At 53.8% G+C, this 20,927-nt stretch overlaps 1 protein-coding gene across 1 annotated transcript in view; it reads right to left on the reverse strand.

Annotated features, from left to right (window-relative positions):
* Positions 1–18,899, reverse strand: part of LOC128824654 (carbonic anhydrase 15-like) — a 28,379-nt gene extending 9,480 nt beyond the window's left edge. Inside the window, exons 1-3 of the mRNA XM_054006416.1 lie at positions 18,751–18,899; positions 4,719–4,754; positions 350–520 (exon numbers count right to left, since the gene is read on the reverse strand). Coding sequence (XP_053862391.1) covers positions 350–520; positions 4,719–4,754; positions 18,751–18,811 — 268 coding nt within the window. The 5' untranslated portion in view covers positions 18,812–18,899. The remainder of the gene's footprint in view (positions 1–349; positions 521–4,718; positions 4,755–18,750) is intronic.
* Positions 18,900–20,927: the final 2,028 nt, after the last annotated feature.

Consider the following 20,927-nt stretch of genomic DNA (forward strand, 5'->3'; position numbering starts at 1 on the left):
ATGGAGGAGCACATAAAAGAGTCCAATCAGCCAGCTCACCCCTCTGTAATTTCCATGCAGCTGGGCAAACCTCAAGGCCATTCTTCTCAGGCACAATGCATTCTCAGGTTAATAACAGAGCCAGATGCAAGACCGTGAACTGCTCTGGGCAGGGATCATGTTCCGTGTTTGTCCAACACCTAGCACGCACCATGGGATCCTGGGCCATGACAGGGCTCCCAGGTGCTACCACAGTAGAAATAATAAATATATCATACTGAAGGGAATCCTGCGGCGAGTCACGCCCTGGATCAGAGAGTTTGAGGGGCCAAGGAAGGAGGGAGAGAGGGAGTCTGGCACAAATACCCACCCGTGTGCCCGTTGTTCATGAGCCTCCACTTGCCCGGCGGGGCGTGGTCATAACCCTCAAAGAGGACATCTCCTAGGTTCCTGTCCCTCTGCACTTTACGCCTGTCAATGTTAATGGGCGACTGGTTATCTCCTCCACAGCCCGCTGCCAGATCCTTCCAGTACCTGGGGCCTGGAGAGAGAGAGAGAGTGGGGGGGAGGGAAGTGGGTAAAACATGGGCCACATGGGGACAACCTACTGTGAAGTGAAGGGTCCTGGTGTCGTCCCGTGAGGACGCCAGCGAGAGCAGCTTCCTGGGGCATATGTTAAAATGGAGCTGGGTTTGCCAAGGGCTCCTGGCTTTCCTGCTTTCAACAAGCAAGTGCTGGTAAATGCAGCACGTCCGCCCGCGAGTGCTCTCTGGCCGCAAAGGACACAGCGCACGCCAGCGCTTTCATTAGCCTCTCCCTCCATGGCCCCCCGCCCCACCCCATGAGAGACGGCCGCTCGCTTAGCCGACCTTCATGAATAGTAATGAGACAGGTCTTAGTCAAGCCTCATTCATAATTCAGCAGGATTTCCTTGCTGGGCCAGGGCCTATATTTAGCCTGACAGGCGGCCCCTATTCTCTGAGCTAGAGTTACAGACCCTGAGGAGCAGGCTGCTTCCACTAGTAGCTTCCTCGCTGGGTTTGGTTTCTTCTTCCCCCTGCTCCTCCCACGTCTCCCCTGGAGAGGTTCTTCGCACCCAGCCGCACCCCTCTCAGCCCCACCCCTTCGCCCTGCTTCGGCCGTCTTTCCTCGCCACACACAGCCCCCTCAGACACCGAGGCCTCCTCGCCCTGTCTGGTCAGGGCTGTTCTCATGGGTCTGTGCACTAGCAACCATTTGGGTTCTCCACAGCTACCATGATGGTCACCTGTAAGCCTGAGGCCTTCGCACCAAGGCAGCGCAAACTCTTGCCCTACACCTCTGATAAGCCATCCCATAAGGCCACGAACACAAACGCGTCACTGGGCTACCGCAGTCGGCACCGCCTCGGCGATGGAACGTAGCAATGGAAGGGAACCGGTGCCCAGCGATTGAGGAACCATCACAACACCACCGGTGAGCCCGATGGCAGCAAACGGCTGGCTCTGCTGTCTACAGCTGTAGGCTGCCAGGGAGCTGGGATTGTTTCAGTGGAAACCATGGTGAGTAACACTAATCTGCGAGGTGCGTAACCTTGTAACGAGGAAGGAAGCCAGACAGTCTCCCTGATCGGTAATGTTTTGGCTGCTGAAATCCAGCCGCTGCACTTTAGAATGAGCGGCACAATGGAACATCTGCTTTACTGAAGCGGCCCAGAGGCTGGGAGGAGAAGATGCCACAATTAAAGCAGAACACTAAGCCCACACATCAGCAGTCCGCCCACTTGCCACATCAGCTGGAGCCCAGGAACGACGTCACCGAGATTTGGCTGTCTCTGAACCGAAGGGGGAGTCAGGGCCTTACTCCTGTCACTGGACAGTCAGGAAGGCACTTGGACGCCCATGGGGCAAAGCGGCTGGGTCCTTTCCTTTTGCGCCACACCTGATCAGCGTCAGGCACTGAAACAGCATTCCAGAGGGAGTGGTGCTATTAGCCCCATTTTACAGATGGGAAACAGAGGCCAAAAACCACTAAGTGACTTGCCCAAAGGCCCGCAAGAAATCTGCGGCAGATCAGGGAACTGAATCGTGCTCTCCCAAAGCTGGCACCCAAACCACTGGGCCATATTACCACTCACGCATAGAAGGACTGTGAGGAGCATCCCCATATGTCTCAATACAGATGTGTTTCATTGATACAACTAAGAGTGATAGGATGGAGGTCTATAAAATCATGAATGGCGTGGAGAAAGTGAATAAGGAAGTGTTATCAAGGTTTTTAAGATCAGGCTTGACAAAGCCCTGGCTGGGATGATTTAGTTGGGGGATTGGTCCTGCTTTGAGCAGGGGCTTGGACTAGATGACCTCCTGAGGTCCCTTCCAACCCTGATATTCTATTTACCCCTTCGCGTAACACAAAAACCAGGGGTCACCTAATGAAATTAATAGGCAGCAGGTTTAAAACAAACCAAAGGAAGTACTTCTTCACACAATGCCAGTCAACGTTGCGGAACTCATTGCCACAGGATGTTGTGAAGGCCAAAAGGATCACTGGGCTCAAAAAAGAAATAGAGAAGTTCATGGAGGATAGATCCATCAATGGCTATTAGCCAAGATGGTCAGGGATACCACCCCATGCTCCAGGTGTCCCTAATCCTCTGACTGCCAGCTGCTGAGACTGGACGACAGGGGATGGATCACTCAAGAATTGCCCTATTCTGCTCATTCCCTCTGAAGCACCTATCATTGACCACTGTTGGAAGACTGGATACTGGGCTAGATGGACCATTGGTCTGACCCAGCGTGGCCGTTCTTATAACAACATGTACTAAATGGCAGGCTTCAAAAATCACACTAGTCCTTACAGGGCCACATATATGTCAGAAATAAAATACCGCACAGATACACAAATAAGTCCTCAAAGAAGTCACTCTCCTGTATAAGTCCAATACTGGCATATAAAATTTACACTAGTTATATACCATTCCCATGGAAGTTACCCGTTTTGGTTACACTTTATATTAAGACTCCATTTTATAAATAGTTTATAAAGAGTTAATAAATGATTCATAGATGTTATAAGTATGTTACAGACATGAACAGTACGTGTGATAGATGGTTATCAGCACATCATTCAGAGGCATTATAAATGGCTATACGCCATGGTTATAAACAACCTGCTGAACTCTAACAATTGATTAACCATTCATTTAAACATTTATTAAGCTTTTTAACACTTTATCAACTATTTATAACCGCTCCTTTAATATCAAGTGTGACTGACATTTTAGATGGATAACTATATTTTAGTATGGGTAAAGCAACCAGTTTATTTTCCTGGTGACATAGCAAAGGGCGTATCTGGCCTCTGAAATGTAACCGTCCACCCCACGCTGTGTTTCCCAGGCTCTTCCCAGCGCAGAGCTGGGCGGTGAGCATACACGTCAGACTGCCGGGCTGACGTTTCACATCCCATCTCTGTTTTCTCTTTAGGGTAGCAGGATATTGACTAATGTTGCTGACTTCTGGCCTCTGCTCAGAGCCTGGCACCATTCGCACTGCTCAACAGCCATTTTCTATTTACAAATCAAATCTTGCCCTCAACAAAAATGGGGAAGCCGAGTGCATATGGCTCCTTTCCCTCAGCCTGGCCCTGCAGTCCTCTGTACAGGGGGTCCCATTCCAATGCACCCCCCTGCTGTCCAGGGAAGCTCTGACCACACGCATCCACAGCACTCTGAGCATGACACTTAAAACCAAATCCCACGCCTGGGGGAAGTGAAGGACTCCCAACCACGAGCGAGACATGTGACAAATGAGCGGGGCCTGGCAGGGCTGCTGGTAGCTCTCGACTCAGTGTCGGCTCAGAGCAAAGCGATGCAACAGTTGCTCTGAATTTAGTGAGACCCTGAAATCCTTTTGGGCCAGGAGCAAAGAGAGCCATGGAGTTAGGCATGACAAAGAGGAGACAGTCACTGGAAAAAACACACGGTGCTGAGCTTCTCCCGAGAGCCATGTCAGGAGTGAACATGCACAATACTTCGGTGTTGAAGTGACGGGGAAAACCTCCTGATCCCAGGGGCCAGCACAGGCCTCATCTCCACAGCAATGCAGAATATAGGCTCCCCTGCTAACTGCTTCTCAAGCTGTCCCTAAGGTCACTGACCCCAGCTCAGACGGATCTGCTTATTTGATATATTAGCATGTGGGCAATTTAGGCTTCAATGTGCACTCAAATAATTCACACGTTACCATCATATGGGTTCACTTCTCCTTCCCTTAGTCGGGTTTCCCACGGTGAATTAGATCACACGTTGTCCCAGTGCTCGCACCGCTGTTCCAGGGCTCTGCCTGGCCCAGAATATTTATGCAAAAAATTAAAAAGACCCAAAATGCCTGACTCTGGGCGGATGTATTCTGCTCCTGCACCAGTGCAAAGGCCCTGACTTCAGGGGAGACAGCCCTGATTTAGCCTGGGGGGGAGAGGGAGCTGGATTAGGCTCAATGGGAATAACCACGTAGGTGCTTTGCAAAAAGTAATTTAAAAATCTCTCTGAACTCTAGGGTTGCAAGGGCAGTTTTAGGTACTGCAGCTACCATGATCTCTGTCCCCGGGGCCATGAACGCACGTTCACACCCCACAAATGTTCACATACCACGCACGTTCACACTGCCTTCAGACCCGGGCGTGCACACGGACACGCTACCCCAGCACACTTGCCCTCCGCACACACCCCCACTTGAAACAATTTCTGTACTCACCACATTTGGGATCCTGGGAATCGTAGCACCAGGGAACTGCAAGAGAGAGAAGAATTCAGAATACAGGCTGGTAGGAATGGAAAAAGTTGGCGTTAAAATCCACAGGTTTTCGCAGGGGCAAAGAGCTTGTTGCGGTCTCACTTTTCCTGACCCATCATTCTAAGCAGCCATGAAGGGTTTGCAGGAAAACATGCAGTTAGATGCACAGGCCTTGACGTGGGCCTGATTCTACAGGGCCATAGCCTCAAAAGCCCCCAGGTGACTTAGCGGAGTTGCTCCTTAGCAGCCCAGGAATCTAAATGAGAAGGATCCACATGGAGCCCTCTTGTGGTCACCCATCAGAATACCAGTCCCCACAAGCAGGAGATACGGAGATACTGCAGCTACCGTGATCTCTGCCCCCTGCGCCGAGCGCCAGGCTTCCTGACCTGCCCGTGACTGATGTGTCAGGGGATGTAGGAGATCACAGGAATTACCCAGCACTGTTTTCACAGCAGATTCTTGCCCGGTTTCAGCAAGTTGTCCATTCCTGTCTGGGCTGGGCGGTCACTGAAATGTACCCGTGGTCATTTTGGCAACAGGTTATCGTGGTTTTGGTGACATTTTCTCTTTTTTTGCAGACACTGGATTTTGCTAAAACCAGACGTTTTAGAGGTAAATGTGGACCAATAATTAGCTGAATTATCAAAACCTCTGTCACTAACGCGGTGTGGCCACCCCTTAAATAACGTGACCCTGCCTGTAACATTAGCGTAGTGAATGTGATCATACCTCCTTCTCACAGCAGTGCCCAGCCAGTATAAAAGCTTGCCACTTACTGAGCACAACAGGTGCTCTCCTTCCGCACCAGCGGTACAGACTAAGGCTGCAGGGTTTGAACCTGCCAACCAGGGCCGGCTCCAGGCACCAGCGCAGCAAGCAGGTGCTTGGGGCAGCCAACGGAGAGGGGCGGCACGTCCGGCTCTTTGGCGGCGGGTCCCTCAGTCCCTCTCGGAGGGAAGGACCCGCCGCCGAATTGCCGCCGAAGAATGAAGCGGCAGCAGTAGAGCTGCCTCCGAAGTGCCGCCGATCGCGGCTTTTTTATTTTAATTTTTTTCGCCGCTTGGGGTGGCAAAAACGCTGGAGCCGCCCCTGCTGCCAATGGCCAGAACGTGAGTGGTCCCACTGACTTCTAGCGGACTAGTCACTGAAGTGAAACATATGCCCTTTTGCAGGACTGGACCGGTATGTGGCTACAGCTTGTTCTATGAGCACCATATTTTATTGCCGTTATTTCGGTGAATGCCTCAGTGACCTTCTGATTACAAAGGCTTTGGAAATGACCAGTGATGATAGCCCCCGTTCTCCAGGGCATGGCCAGGCTGTGAGGAGGATTAGCTCCACCCCAAGCCCATCCACCCACCACGTTCACACCCGAGTGCCCAAAAGCCAGCATGCAAGAACATACCTGCCCCCTTTCTCCTGGGGTCTACAGCAGCGGAGCAGGAAAGTGAAGGGGAAGAGGGTTGAAAAATCAGTACATGATACACCTAGTCCAGCGTCACATCGATGCACTCCACGCAGTTCAAATGGAACAGGTCTGTCCTCCAGGTCATCATTACTATAACTAGCATTGGAGCAGCTACATTGGTAATCTGGGGTTTATCCAGGGCCGTAGCAACAAAGAACATGGCCCCCTCCGAACGGTGGCCCCCTCCGAACATATGTCCAGGCGGGGCCCCTTACAATGCAGAAACTGGAATGCGGTATTTATTTTGCCACTTTTAGGGGCCCCCTTCCTTGCGGGGCCCCCTCCGGTCGGAGGGCGCTCGCTACGCCTCTGGGTTTATCTTTGTCCAGAAATATTTGCCCAAAGGAAAAACGGATGCTAAACCGATAGAGAAGGGGGAATATGTGAAGAACAAACCTACTAGAACCCCTTATTACCGAGCATTTTAAATCTTATTCTTCCTGCATCCAGTACCAGGCCCATAGTACTGGCCTTCTGCTTGCTACCGTTCAGCGTCTTCTGTCCGAGACGCGGCACGAGGAAGGACTGAGCTATTCAACAGCAAACACCTCTCATGCTCACGCAGGACACCTCACGCATGCTCATACAGGTTTTTGGAGCCTCTCGGGGCAGCCCCAGAGGGTTCAGTCCAAAAGCACTTTGGGCTGTAGCCTGTCTTCCTTCCACAGGCCTCATTCCATTCACCGCCAGGGGAGTTTTGCCTCAAAACCATTGATGGGCTCGAGCCCTTCTTGTACTTCATGGGACTGCGGATCTCCTCTTCCCTGCAGCGTACAGCAACTGCCCAGGCCCTTCACACACACATATAAGGGAGACACACATTAAACTGAATCTCATTTGTATAGATCACACTCGTAGTTCTAGCCTTGCTAGATCCCTTTGTGTTAATTCTCTGTCCTCGCCAGCAATTGCGACACCACCCAAATATCACCTGTACATTTCAATCATGTGCTTTTCACCCCTTCTTCCAGATGACTGTAGAAGATGCTAATTAAGACTGGATCTACCCTCTATCCCTGCAATACCCGCCCTAGAATCGCCTGCCAGGCTGATACGCTGCCATGCATCATTGCTTTGTTTATAGTGCTGCCACGGGTTTGGATCTGTGTCACTAATCCTGGCCGGTCCGGTTGGAATGAATTATGAGAGCAAGATTTCATGAGACCCTATATCAACATGCTTTAGTGAACGTCAAACAATAGGCAGTTGTCTGCATGCCTTTCATCCACTGACACCATTGTCCTGCTATCAAAGGAACACTCTAGTTCATCGGGCCGGATCTGTTCTTGAATCCATCCTGCTTAGTGCTCATGAACTATGGTTCTCTTCTCTCTAGGTGTTTCATGATTCAGTCCCCGCTTTATAACTGTTGTGCTGTTTTACTAGGAAGATCTGCAGGTTGGCAATTGCCAGGATCACTCCTACTTCATATTCTCTGTGCTTTTTCTCCAGTCTTCCATCAACTCTCCAGCATCATCCTCGTTGTCAGTTCTGAACACATCAGGGTTTTGTGATGCAGAGTAAGCAATCTGCATACGTTCCAATTAGTCCCCTACTTGTTCTTTAGGGACAGTTCATTTTACATGTCACCCTAAATTAATTATTATCTAGCAATGATCATCATCGCTACTATGACAGTAGTACCTAGGTGTCACACCTGACTTCAGGGCACCGTTGTGAGAGGTGCTGGGAAAACCCATAGTCAAACAGTCCCTGCCCTAAAGAGCTCACCACCAAAGTAGACATGACAGACAGAAGGCAGGAGACAAGAACTGAGCTCCTCATCCCTGCTCCAGCCCCTGTACGCCAGGTGAAAGGGATGTGGCAGCATCCAAGGGCTCTACATGCCCTGTTGCTGGCTAATAAAGAATTCTCCCATCCAGACAGGGTGGGAGACAGCCAGAGGGCTGCTTTCAAGGGGAGGAGGAGGACAGACTATGGCAGGGGAAAGAGTGGATGAAGGGGACAGACTAGGAGGAGAGCTGGGGAGGACACACTGGAGGGAGGAGAATAGGGGGCAACAGCTTCCTGTCCAATTACAATAAACGCCTTCCTGTCTCAGGCATTTCCCGGTCTTCTTCCCACCCCAAAAAGACAGCAACAAGCTCTCATAAAATCCACCCTCTCTTTAGCACTTGTGTTCAATTCCTCATCATCATTTTTACTGGACCAATTTTCCCTTTTATCTTCTGCCTATTAATAATAGATCTAAAGAGACCTTTCTTAGGAGCGGAGATCTTCGCTGCAATCCAGCATTCAATATTAGCTTTTGCTCCTCTAATTATCCCTGTAACCTGCTTTTGTTTATTTTTTATAGCTCTCGCAATCCTCTCCCTGAGCAGATTGATTATATTTTTAACCTCCTTATAATTGCTTGTCCTGTTCTTTACATCTCCACTTAACCAGACTGGCCTTTGTTGCCCTTTTGTGTGTTTACTCTGGATTTAATCAAGATGAAAAATTCAGCAACAGTCCCCTCCCGGCTCGTTTCACATATTTCCACATTCCATTTCCAGACACCCCTTTCTCCTTCCCACAACGCTTCGCACTTCTCAGCCACGGACAGCAAAGCCCCTTCCGTGGCAGCACAGAGTTTTAATGGACTTGCTCAAGGTCATACAGAAAGTCAGTGGCAGAGATGTGAACAAGGCTCAGGAGGGTTGTTTCCCATGCTGGTGCCATGCCAGCTGGGCCATGGGGTCTCTCTAACTTCCCATTACTGTTGTTACTCATATATTACAGTTGTCCCCAGAGGCCTCAGTCAGAGCCCCATTGCACAAAGTACTGTGTGTACGCACACTAGATTGTTAGCTCTTTGGGGCAGGGACTAAGTACAAAATGAGAGAACAGGGAGCTATAACAGATGGGGCAGCACAAGGTAACAAGTACATGATTAAAGCTCAGTAAGGAGCAGTCACAGCCCGCCAGCCTTCAATGATCCAGCAATGATGGACTCACACGACCATCAAGGTTCTACAACCTACCCCACCCATCACTCATCCATGGCTCGATGGCTAACGAGGTGACCACCTTGGCTGCTGCAGCGAATCGTGTCCCCCCAGGAGAAAGCTCCCTTGCTGAGTTCTCACAATCCGTAACTGAGTCATTAGAACCTACAGTCCTCGTTTCTAACCCTGGCACTGGGGAATAAACCTCCTGGTCCATTGGCCTGAGGCTCCTACAGCAATAGATAAGTGTCACCCAACCGACCACACTGTCCTTTTCTGATGCCGTGTTAAAGCGAACTGTTTCCTTCCTTTCTCTCTGCATGGCCCTTCGCAGGTTTCGTTAGTCTTCTCTCCGAAAATGAAAGCCACCCGTAGCCACTTTCTTTAGTCCTGGGGTCTTTGTCCCAAAACTACCCATGGAAATTGTGATTCTGTTTCTCACTTTGCCCTGCTTATTGGCAGCTTGGCTGTTTTTCTTACCCCCCTCTCCCCTTAACCTCCCACACACACACACCCGACTGTCTCCAAGGAAATCCACTGGTTATTTGTTTGTTCTCTTTTCAGAAACTGCCGAGCTGGCAGGCAGGCAGCATGCAGCCCCGTATTCATCATTTTCTAATTTACTGCAGCTAAACTATCACTTGGTCCCCAAGGCTACAATGGATCCCGCTCCAGCTTCGTCACGTTGGCTGATTTGTTTCTCTCCAAAGCTCTGGGACGACGCACTGAAACGTCTTGGCACTCAGTCATTCTCCTGCTCCCTGGACCTCTGTCCCCCGAGCCAGAGGTGGGGATGAATTTCAGTTTGGGCGCAAGGAACTGTCCAGGTGGTTTGGGGAAATGTTGATCTCCTGCCTTTGGGACCTCTGCATCTGTCCGTGTGAGCTTTGAGTCTGATCCGTCTCAAAACCAAACATCTGCCAAGCCCTGCTTCCTCCCACCCCTCCCAAACACAGCTGCCCTTGCCCCCAGTGACTTGCCATCTCCTCCCCTCCTCTCACACATACACACAGTGGAGTGGCAGCCTGAGCCATCACCATTAGCTTAGGCCTAGGTGATAAGCGACCTGCATAGCACAGTGAAAGAGGCCATGCTGGCTAGTTGTTAGCACATGGTGCTGGGAGTCAGGACTCCTGCGTTCTACTCCCATCTCTGATGCTGCCTTGCTGTGCAATCACTCAGGGACAAATCTGACCTCAGTTGTCTCCAAAAGCCAAACTCATGAACACAGAGCCAGGTCCCCTGTGGCCCTTCCCTGCTGTGTGCCTCAGTTTGCCCATTTGTCAAGCAAGGATAACAATCCTTCCCTACCTCCACAGAGGGTTGTGAGGCTAAACCCATTAGTCACTTTGATCTCTGCCGAGAGAAGGCATTATGCTGCAGAACTTCAAAGGTAATTACTTACTAGTCCTCTCTCTCTGCCCCCAGAACTCTGTATGGCCAGAGACCATCAGAGCTACAGACTAGCCTGCAGCAGAGTGTGCATGATGCTAATCCCCCTGTGCTCTGGGTTATGTTCACAGCATACATGCAGAGAAGTTTGCTGAAAACAGAAATACACTTGCCGGAAGGTGCACCATAACACTGCTTTATCGCTTAGAATTCGGTACACCACCACACAGGAACCCCAAAACAAAGGAAGCTAGAACAGGCTGCTCCCTAAAAACGGAGTCACAACTCACCCCATCTTGCTCTAGAACTGACTCTGATCGCACGCATCCCTACAGAGCCCCCTAGCCTGTAAGCAGGACCAGGAAGACTGAGAATTTCAAAGACGGACCATAATTTTAACCTAAATTGCAAAACATCATGCGCTGGGACACTGAGGAAACCTCTTCAATGCACCCTGAGGCTCTCACACACTTCTGGAGCAGTCTGTACATCACCCTGCCCCATCGAAGTATCACCATCCAGACCCAGCAAAGGCAAATTACCAGGGAAAGCAACGGCTCCTCCAGCTTCTCCCCACAGAACAGGATGGAGCAGGCTTGTTGCTAATAAGCGTGCAGGGTGTGATTGCCAGGACCCACTGGGGTCACTCGCCTCCTGCTGCACACAGCTGGCTGTCACCTCCCTCGCCCTGGCTGCAGCCAGAGCTGTCCTGTCCATAGGACGGATCAGGGCAACCGCCCTGGGCCCCACGCTTCGAGGGGGCGGGGTCCAGGGCAGCCTGAGGGGTTAGCAGGGGGCCTGGCGCCAGCAGCAATGAGCAACCCGGCCCCAGCCCACCCCACCCCGCCGGTTCTTGGCGTCGCTCGGAGGAGGGGGCGGAAGCCGGAAAAAGGCAGGGCAGGGGCTTGCGAGAAAGTGCGGAGTGGGGGCGGCTCCCGGGCCCCCTAGGGACGACCCTGCCTGCAGCTGACGTTTCCAGGTAACATTTGTGCTGATCTCCCAACCCATTCATTTCTCCAAACTCCCCTCTGCCTATGCTACCGCCCCTCCCAAAGATTAAATCAGCTGTTGGATGCAAGAGCTGTCAAAACCCCCCTCTGTCACAGTTCGTATTGTATTTCCACGCCTGAGCACACAGGGCCAAGACGTGCTCTGAGCCCCGCGAAATAGTCGCTCCTAGTGCACCCGAGCAGGGAGCATTCAGCTGGCGAGCACCAGGGCATGCAGCACCCGCCTCAGCAACAGTGTGGCCCCTGCCCGTAAGCCCGGAGCCGCCTGCCTTGACAAGGCCTCAAGATCATTCACGTAACCTCATCTGGCACATTGTTCATTGCTCAGGTCTCCAGCCAGACACACCAGAGCAATTAACAAGGGTCAGTGCCCCGCTGGCCCCAATCTCTGAGCCCACAGCGCTGGCTTCATTTGCAACATGGCCTCAGCATGGCAGGGAAGTGCAGCACTGCACACTGCAGGAATGCGAAGTAAGGCAAGTGACTGGAGCCAGCACTTCCCACTCCCCCCCACCATCCCCACCAGCAGCCCGGCCGAGCACTGTCCAGTCTGCATCCTCCCCTTCCAGGCCATCAATGCTTAGGCAGGGGACTAGGTGGGTTCGTTGTGTCTAGGTAGGCGCCCAGAATGGGAGGCGTGTGGGGAGAGACTGTACAGGGTGGAAGCTGGAGGGGAAGTGTCCCAGGCTGGGGGGCATACAATGAAGGGTGCATGGGGAAGCGGATGTGGAGGATGGGCAGGGAGAGGCTCCACGGGGTGGTGAGTACACACAGATGGGACGTGCATGGAAAGGGGCACCCAGGGAGCTGGGGTTAGGGGGGCGAGGCACGGGGAAGGGCACATGGCGACCTGGTCACCATGGTGCATGCAGGAGACGTTTCTCTCCTCTGAGCTCTGATGGCCAAACTCAGTCCTGGCAGACGCTGCGTTAACTCAGCCCAAGTCAAGGGCAGCGTGAGGCGCACTTACGCCGGGGCTGAATTGGCTGCTGAAGGTTCCGCAAACACCCTGAGCAGGGAACTCTGCTCCCCGCTCTCCCTTTCCCTGGGCTGTGTGCTATCCCGCCCTAAGCACAGCCGCTGAGCCCCGCCCCGCGGTTTTCCCACCCCAGGAGCAAAGGGGCCAGCCCAGCTTTCACGAGGGCGACACGGACAGTGCTGCTGCACGGCTGGTTGCTCACAAACAGCCCCAGTGCGGGCTCTGCTCCCTCCCTCCCCCCCTTTGCCATTGGTTCTGCTCCCCGCTCTCCCCACCAAGAAAAGCTAAAGGCCCTTCATGTTTTTTTCAGGGCCCATTTCCTCAGGCAGGCAAAAGTCCCACTGACATACCCAGTGATACATCCAGAGTGACCAGCCATCTCAAAGGACGCTCCGCACCCTGTCCTGACAACCCCTAACCCCCGGAAGCACAGCAAAACTCAGGGTGTGTCGGACCAAAGGGGAGTGAACCCCGCCATTTATCTCGGCATTTTATCCTGCGTCCCCCAGCATGGTATTGGAGAGCTTTGCACGTTTACTCCAGGGTGCACATGAAGTTTTCTGCATCTCTCTGCCTAGTTGTGCGGGGGGGGGGGGGGGGGGGGGGTATAAGAAAGCCAGGAGAGAACACCCTTCCTCAGCCCCCAGGCATTGCTTAGGTTGTGAGCTCCTTGGGGCAGGGACTGTCTCTTTGTTCTGGGTTTGTACAGCACCTAGCGCAACAAGGTCCTGGCCATGACTAGGCTCCTGGCACTATATAAATAATAGGCGATATCCTCCAAGGGCTGTGAGCTTGAAATGTTGCATCCCGCTATGGGGCCGACTGTGCCTCTCTCTTCCAGCTGTGCTCAGGTAGAGCAAAGAGTCATAGCTACAGGCCAACTAAACTACTCCTGAGAGTTATCGAAGAATATCAGTCCTGCCCCTACCACCCAATGCCCTCTGAGGAGACATGCCAACCACACGTCAAGCACACTGACATCCAGGAGGATGAGAAGCCCAGGTGAGCCCTGTAGGGAATCTGTCCCAGATCTAGATGTGATATTTGGAAAGAACACTCTTGTTTTAGGGACAGCCATTGGCTTTTATTCCTGTCCATCAGCTCAACAGTGACAATGGGGCCAGATGAAGTCTTTCCACCACATTCTGTCTTGTACCAGCTTCACGGTTCTGTTCATCTTTAAACCTTTTTGTCCTGTGTCATTTTTCACCATGTCTATCCAATGCATCCTCAGTCTTCCCCTGTATCTAGCTTTTTGCACTCTAGTATGCATCACCATGTATAGTATACTTTCTGGGTCAATTCAGGTTGTGTGTCCGAACCACCCACAGTCATCTTTCTTCGGTAACAGGGTTATTACTTGCTTAGCTGTTTTCTTCTCACTTATCTTTTGTTTCGTGTTCAAGTTCTCAGTAACTGAGTCATTAGAACCTACAGTCCTCGTTTCCTCATTACAAGGACATGCCTTGAAACTCTCAGTGTTCCCCTCAGCGAGTCCATTTCTTCAGTCAACACCTTTTGTTCGTTGGCTTTCCTCACACTCCAACCCATAGAACAGCATTGGCAGGACAACTGTCTCACATATGCTGATTTTTGCTTTCATTGAAATATCTTTGGCCTTCCAGATGTTACAGAGTTTTATGAATGCAGTAGCAGCTACTTCAATTCTTCTTTTTATGCCATCTTCACAGTTTCCATTCTTCAGTACCTCCAAGGTGTACACATTTCTGTTAGTCTTAAAGGTGCCACAGGACCCTCTGTTGCTTTTTACAGATTCAGACTAACACGGCTACCCCCCTGATACATTTTTTCCACTTGTTCTAGTTCTTTGTCTCTGGGTTTTATCTTTACCTCTCTCTCGTGTCTTCCAGTTGCCATAATTTTTGTCTTCTCTGTGCTGATCTTCAGTCTGACTTTTTCTGATCCACCTTGTCAGCTATTCTCTGTAAATCCTTCTTGGTCAATATCATCTGCGAAAATAAAGTTGTTCACTGTCCTCCCACACAACATGACGCCTCCCATTGCATCTCTCAATGCAACAGCCACTACTGCTTCCAGTACCAAGTTGAATAAATCTGGTGATAACGTGCATCCTTGCTCCTAGCTCATCCTGACCCATTCCATCAGATTCTTGTCTATTCCCACCACTCATCACTTTGCTGTAGATGTTTTTCATCAGCTTGACCTGTTTCTTGGGGACGCCAGACATTCTCAAGACTAGCCATAACCCTCTCTGCCAAATGCTATCAAAAGATAAAGTCCTTCCGATTTAGGGGCAGTAGACAGGTTGTGATACCTTCAATCAGCAAAGTAAGTTCATCACTGTGGTTGGTCTAGTCAGGAATTCAAAGTACTGAACAATACACACTCCTGCCATTGCTACAAACTCCCATGTTTGTGCTGTTACTCACAATTTCTTAAGAATTCATTCATTCCGCCCAAGCACCCCCCCCCCACACACACACACACACTATGGACGTCATCCAAAACCCATTGAAGTCAATGGAAAGATTCCCATTGACCTTGGCTTTGGATCAGGCCCTCTAACCCCACCTGTCCTAGCCCAAGCTAGTCTATAATTCCACCGGTTCTCAATTTCCAGCAGATCCTAGAACAGTGGGATCACAAATTCCAGTCGGGTCCTCTAGGCACTGCACTCAGATGACCCGGACCTGAAACAACCTCCAGTAATGCACTCCGAGCATTCCCAGGCATCTCCATTTGCATGTGGTGAAATCTGCATGAAAATGTTCATTTGCGTTTGCAGACCAGGTCATCAGAAGCCTAACTAGCCAATCAATTCACCTGAGGATTTAGCTGGCACATTAATGGGAGGCCATTGTGTTCCTTCTGCTGCCCACTGTGGCAGAGCATCAATTGCCCTTTCAGGTTCTTCTGTGAACTCCTGCAATAGTGACTTCAATTCTCCAGCATGATCCCCACAGCCCAACAGGGAAACCTCCTGTGCTTTGGAGGGGCTTGAGTTTGCTCTGACAGGAGCAGAGCTGTGCTGCAGGCCAACTTCCCTGTTTGTAGATATCCTATGACACTGGACATCTGCTGATCCCCTGGGCAGGAACAAGGACCTGGTAGGGGGGCTGTGCAAAGAGCCACCGATCCAGACGGACCGAGGACATGTCTGGGTGCTGAATGCACAATTTCAAGGGGCTCTGAAGTTGTCTAATTAGGTGCAAGTCAGGCAAAGCCAGAGGAGAGGCAGTGTTACATCTCACACACACCATTCCCCACCAGTACCTAGGGGCAGGTCAGTCTTTACACCCAGTTCAGTTCTTGGCTCTTCTACCGGAAGTGCCAAATGCAACAGACAGACACTTGTCTGGACTGGAGCAAGTGTCAGCCAGGGAGCTGGACTGGAGCTGTCAATCATACATTGCCACAAGCCTCCAGAGCAGTTTCCTGACTCCGGTCACTCACGGACCTCCTGGGATGGCTTGGAACCAGTCACTTGGCAGCGAGAGCCAAGAAATCTCAGTGCCGACCCCTTGAGTCCCCCACCCTGCACTAGGCAGCCTTCCCAGTGCACAGCGATGTGCTGCAAGGTCCCTCATCTTGCAGTCCGAGTGGCTGAGCAAAGGCTCTACAAACTTTTTGGCCCAAGGGCCACATCTGGGTATGGAAATTGTATGGCGGGCCATGAATGCTCAAGAAACTAGGGGTTGAGGTGCGGCAGGGGGTGAGGGCTTCAGCTGGGGATGTGGGTTCTGGGGGGGGGGCTGGAGATGAGGGGTTGGGGGTGCAGGAGGGTGCTCTGGGCTGGGACCAAGGGGTTCGGAGGGCAGGAGGGGGATCAGAGCTGGGGCAGGGGGTTGGGGCGCAGGAGGGATGAGGGGTGCAGGCTCCGGGCTGCGTTTACCTCAAGCAGCTCCCAGAAGCAGCAGCATGTGCCCCCTCCTGCCCCTACGCATAGGAAGGACATGCTGCTGCTTCCGGGAGCTGCGCGGAGACCTGGCATGCATGGAGCCGGGCAAGCCCCGGACCCCGCTCCCCAGCTGGAGATTGAGGGCCGGATTAAAACGTCTGAAGGGCCAGATGTGGCCCTCAGGCTGTAGTCTGCCCACCCCTGCTCTACATCCAGGTTTGTGGGTTTTCAGGCTAGTCTGGCCAACCGCAGCTGCTGCACCATTTGAAGCGTCCGCGTGTGATGAAGAGAAGTAGGAGCGGACGTTGAACCGAATGGCTCAGAGGCTCAGCAATCAGATACGGCTCTTCTCGCCTGGAGCGCCCTGGTCCCACGGGTCAGTAGTTCCATAAACAAAAAGTATTAGCAGCTGGGGTCTGATCAGGGCCTTCAGTGAGAGGAGTTGGGAGCCTGGCTGTTCCTGTGTAACCTCAGCACTGACTAGACATTTATTGGCATCCCCGGCTGAGCTGTGGAGACAGCTCTTCCCCCTCACACCCGACATGGTCCCTGCAGATCAGGTGTGAGGCTCATTGGTGGGACAGGGCAAAAGGCTCACACAGTCTCTGCCTACGTGGTACTTGGGCACAGCAAACCAGCCTGCTGAGCTGTGAAGCCAGCACCTCTCACAAGGACGCCTCAGAGAACTTCAGGCTCAAACCCAGGAGCGGCTGGCAGGACACAATCCACGCCGGAAGCCTCCTCCCTGGGTGGGGCAGGAGTCCTGGTCTCTGGCGATTTGAGAGCCAGAAAACTCAGTTCTGGATGCATCTTGTGGTGTCTAAATGGAAGCAGAGCTCTTTAGAAGATCTGCCCCTAGCAACTCCCCCAAGGTCACCTGTAGCAGAGACATGCATTAAACCCAGAACTCCTGCATCCCGGGCCAGCACCTTAACCACGCTTACTGCCAGGCACCTGCTGAGTGTTGTTATTGCCAGTAGCAGAGCTGGGCAGCAAATGGAAAATATCACAAATATTTCCATGAGATTCAGTTGGTCTTTCATTGAAATTTCATTTGCTGATATTTTCCAGCCAGTTCTAATTAATAAAGAGAATGAGCCAAACCCCTGAACTCCATCACTGGCCTGGATCCGCACCGACATCAGTGGAGTTACCGTGAATTTACACCAACGGCTGGGAGAGCAGAATCTGGCCACTGGCTGTGCACTTGATCCAGTCACAGTAAATCCCTAGACGCAGCTGCGGCTTCTCCACAGCTTGGCAGGAAACAGCCTCGCTAAGGCAAGAAACAACCGGGTACGAGGCTTTATGGAAATGAGCCCCCCTCTCCCACTGAAATGATCCTGGTGCCACCAGTCTGCTGGCAGCTCAGCCCTGCCCGGGGGAGCCAGCAATTCCATGGCCAGCCTCTGAGCCGGTTGGGACTCAGCACCAAAGCGAGGGCAAGCCACTCGCCCCAGCTGCTGCGCCTATGTCCTGCCCCGCCCAGGGTGGGTTACGAATGGCAGGGGATGCTGGGGCACTCGGACCTTGCCAGAGGGGCAGGGCTGTTTGTAGCCCACAGAGAAGCTGGGAATGCCAGGGGCTGAGAGCAGCAGGTGGAAGGCTCCTGAACCGCCAGTGCTGTTCGCAGGCAGGTGATGCCAGTGTCTGTGTGCCACCCTGCCCGCAAAGACAGAGGGGAGACGGAGCCAGCCCTGCTCCCCGGGACTGTCTCTAAACCCTCCCACCCACCTGCCCCCTTCCACACACAGCCAGAGGGGTGTTGGAGCCAGCCCTGCTCCCCGGGACTGTCTCTAAACCCTCCCACCCACCTGCCCCCTTCCACACACAGCCAGAGGGGTGTTGGAGCCAGCCCTGCTCCCCGGGACTGTCTCTAAACCCTCCCACCCACCTGCTCCCTTCCACACACAGCCAGAGGGGAGACGGAGCCAGCCCTACTCCCTGGGTCCATCTCTAAACCCTCCCACCCACCTGCCCCCTTTCACACACAGCCAGAGCGGAGGAAAGGGGACGAGCCCCTGGCCCCAGCTGGAGAAGAGCAGGAAAAGCAGCGGCAGCAGGCGGGGACCGAGGCCAGGTAGCTGCAGAGTCTGGAAGAAGCGAGCTGGGCAGGGGCACCAGGCAGAGTCCCGCTCCCCCCGCGGGGCCATGCCCGGGGCGCTGGGGGGCAGAGCGCCGCAGTCACCAGACATCAGAGCCCGATCCCGAAGGGGTCGCTCGGTCCTGACCCAGGCAAGTCCCCCCGTCCCGTCCCTGGCTGCAGCCGGGGCCGGTCCCTGGAGCCCCGGGGCGCAGGCAGGGGCTGCTCACCTCCCGGAGCGGCGCGGAGCACCAGCGGCAAAGCGAGGAAAGTTAGCGCGAGGCGCCGCATCCTCCGGCCGGCTGCTGTCCCCGGGGCCACCCCGCGCTCTGCGGCTCGCGCCCAGCCTCGGCAGTCCGGGGCTCGAGGGGAACCCGGGGCTGCGCCGCCGCCTGCGCGCGGCTCTTAAATATTCAGCGCCGGGAGCCGGGCTGAGCTTAACCCCTCGCGCGCCGGCCCGGCCCGGCCCACCTGCCCCCGCCGCGGGGGGGGGGGGCATAGCTCCGCGGGCTGGGGCGGGGCGGGCGCATGGCACAGGGGAGCCCCGCAAGCCCCGGCCTCCCCTGCAGGGAGACACGGGGGAAGTCCTCCCAGAGCCCCACTCCTCGCTCTCCACAGGCTATGGTGCCCAGTGGTTAGAGCTGCAGCCTGGCCACTAGGACTCCCGGGTCCCACCTGCCTGCTCTGCCCGCACCAGGACTGCAGGGCTCTGGCAAAGCCAGTCACTGCTGCAGCGGGGCGGGGGCCTGTGCCCATCAGCACGACCCCCAGGCCGCAGCTCTCCTAGGGGCTTACGCCCTTCCTGAGCCCCTGCAGCCAGAGCCGGAGACATGCCAAGGATCAGCCTTATTTTGAACAGGGGCACGGCTAGGGCCTTTCTAGCTGCATGTCCCGCACACTGCTGACCACACCTTTGCGCAAAGCAACAACTCCCTTCTTGGTAAACGGGGGCACTGCAGGATATCCTAGAGTGCCACCCCTCCCCACCCAGCAAGTGCCATGCTGCCTGCAGGCCAGGCCAGAGCTAAGATAGCCGCTGTTAGGGTCGGCCCGTTTCCATGAGCTCACGGGACTGACACCCCACTTCTCTGGCCCTTGGATAGGCAAGCTAGACACAACAAATTTACCCGAAGAGCAGGGGTCTGCCGGAGAGGAGGGCGAAAGCCAGTTCCTTCCCCGAGGCAGTGTTAGCCCATGGGGGGCCTAGCAGGGGGAGAGAGAGAGAGCACGCGCGCTCACACACACACACACACCCCACAGCAAATAAGGGGCCCCCTTAAACAGGGCTGCCCAAAAGGGGGGGCAAGTGGGGCAATTTGCCCCAAGGGCCCCGTGAGCCCTGGCCCGGCAGCAGTCCGGGTCTTCGGCAGCATTTCGGTGGCGGGTCTTTCAGTGTTGCCGCAGAGCAACTGAAGGGCCCCCTGCCGCCAAAATGCCGCCAAAGACCCGGACCGCCACTGGGTGAGTACAAGCGCCACAGCTACCCCACTTTGCCCCAGGCCCCCTGAATCCTCTGGGCGGCCCTGCCCTTAAGCTGTTCAGGGCTCTAAGCAACTGCTTAGTCTGCCTGTGTCTAGTGCCGACTCTGGCCCTCTAGAAACATCTAACACAGGAGCTATAGCCCCATGCGGACGTCCTGGGGCTCTGACTGGATGGTGCAGGCACAGCCATATAAATAAAACTCTCCCACCCTCACTCACACCCCATTGATGGGCTGCAGGGATTAGGCCCTGGCCTAGCCAGTGTGCTAAGGAGGGCTGGGGGCAAGGGGGACAGGGCGCCATCCCTACAGGGAAGTTGCAGGGAGAGAGGGGAGGTTGTTTTTTAGCGTGTGTTGATTTTAGTGCTAAAAGGAACAACCAAGCTGTGCTTATTCCAGTAAACTTGCAGGGGGCGGGGGTTCCTAGGAGAGGTCCAGGCACAAGTGGAGCCAAAAATAAAGGGAAAGGAGGAAAACAAGAGCAATGAAACAGCAGAGACGCTCACTGGGCCTTAGATCAGGGGTGGGCAAACTTTTTAGCCCAAGGGCCACACCAGGGAATAGAAATTGTATGGTGAGCTATCAATGCTCACAAAATTGGAGTTCGGGTGCAGGAGGGGGTGCAGGCTCTGGAGTAGAGCTGGGATGAGAGGTTTGGGGTGTAGGAGGGTGCTCTGGGCTGGGAGCGAGGGGTTTGGAGGGCAGGAGGGGGGATCAGGGCTGGGGTGCAGGTTCCAGCAGGGGGTGCAGGCTCTGGGGTGGAGCTGGGATGAGAGGTTTAGGATGCAGGAGGGTGCTCCAGGCTGGGATCGAGGGGTTTGGAGAGCAGGAGGGGGGATCAGGGCTGGGGCAGGGGGTTGCGGCGTGGGGAGAGTCTCAGGGGGTGCAGGCTCCAAGCAGCACTTACCTCAAGCGGCTCCTGGAAGC

The sequence above is a fragment of the Malaclemys terrapin genome, chromosome 16 (genome assembly GCF_027887155.1).
Source record: "Malaclemys terrapin pileata isolate rMalTer1 chromosome 16, rMalTer1.hap1, whole genome shotgun sequence".
NCBI lineage: Eukaryota > Metazoa > Chordata > Testudines > Emydidae > Malaclemys > Malaclemys terrapin.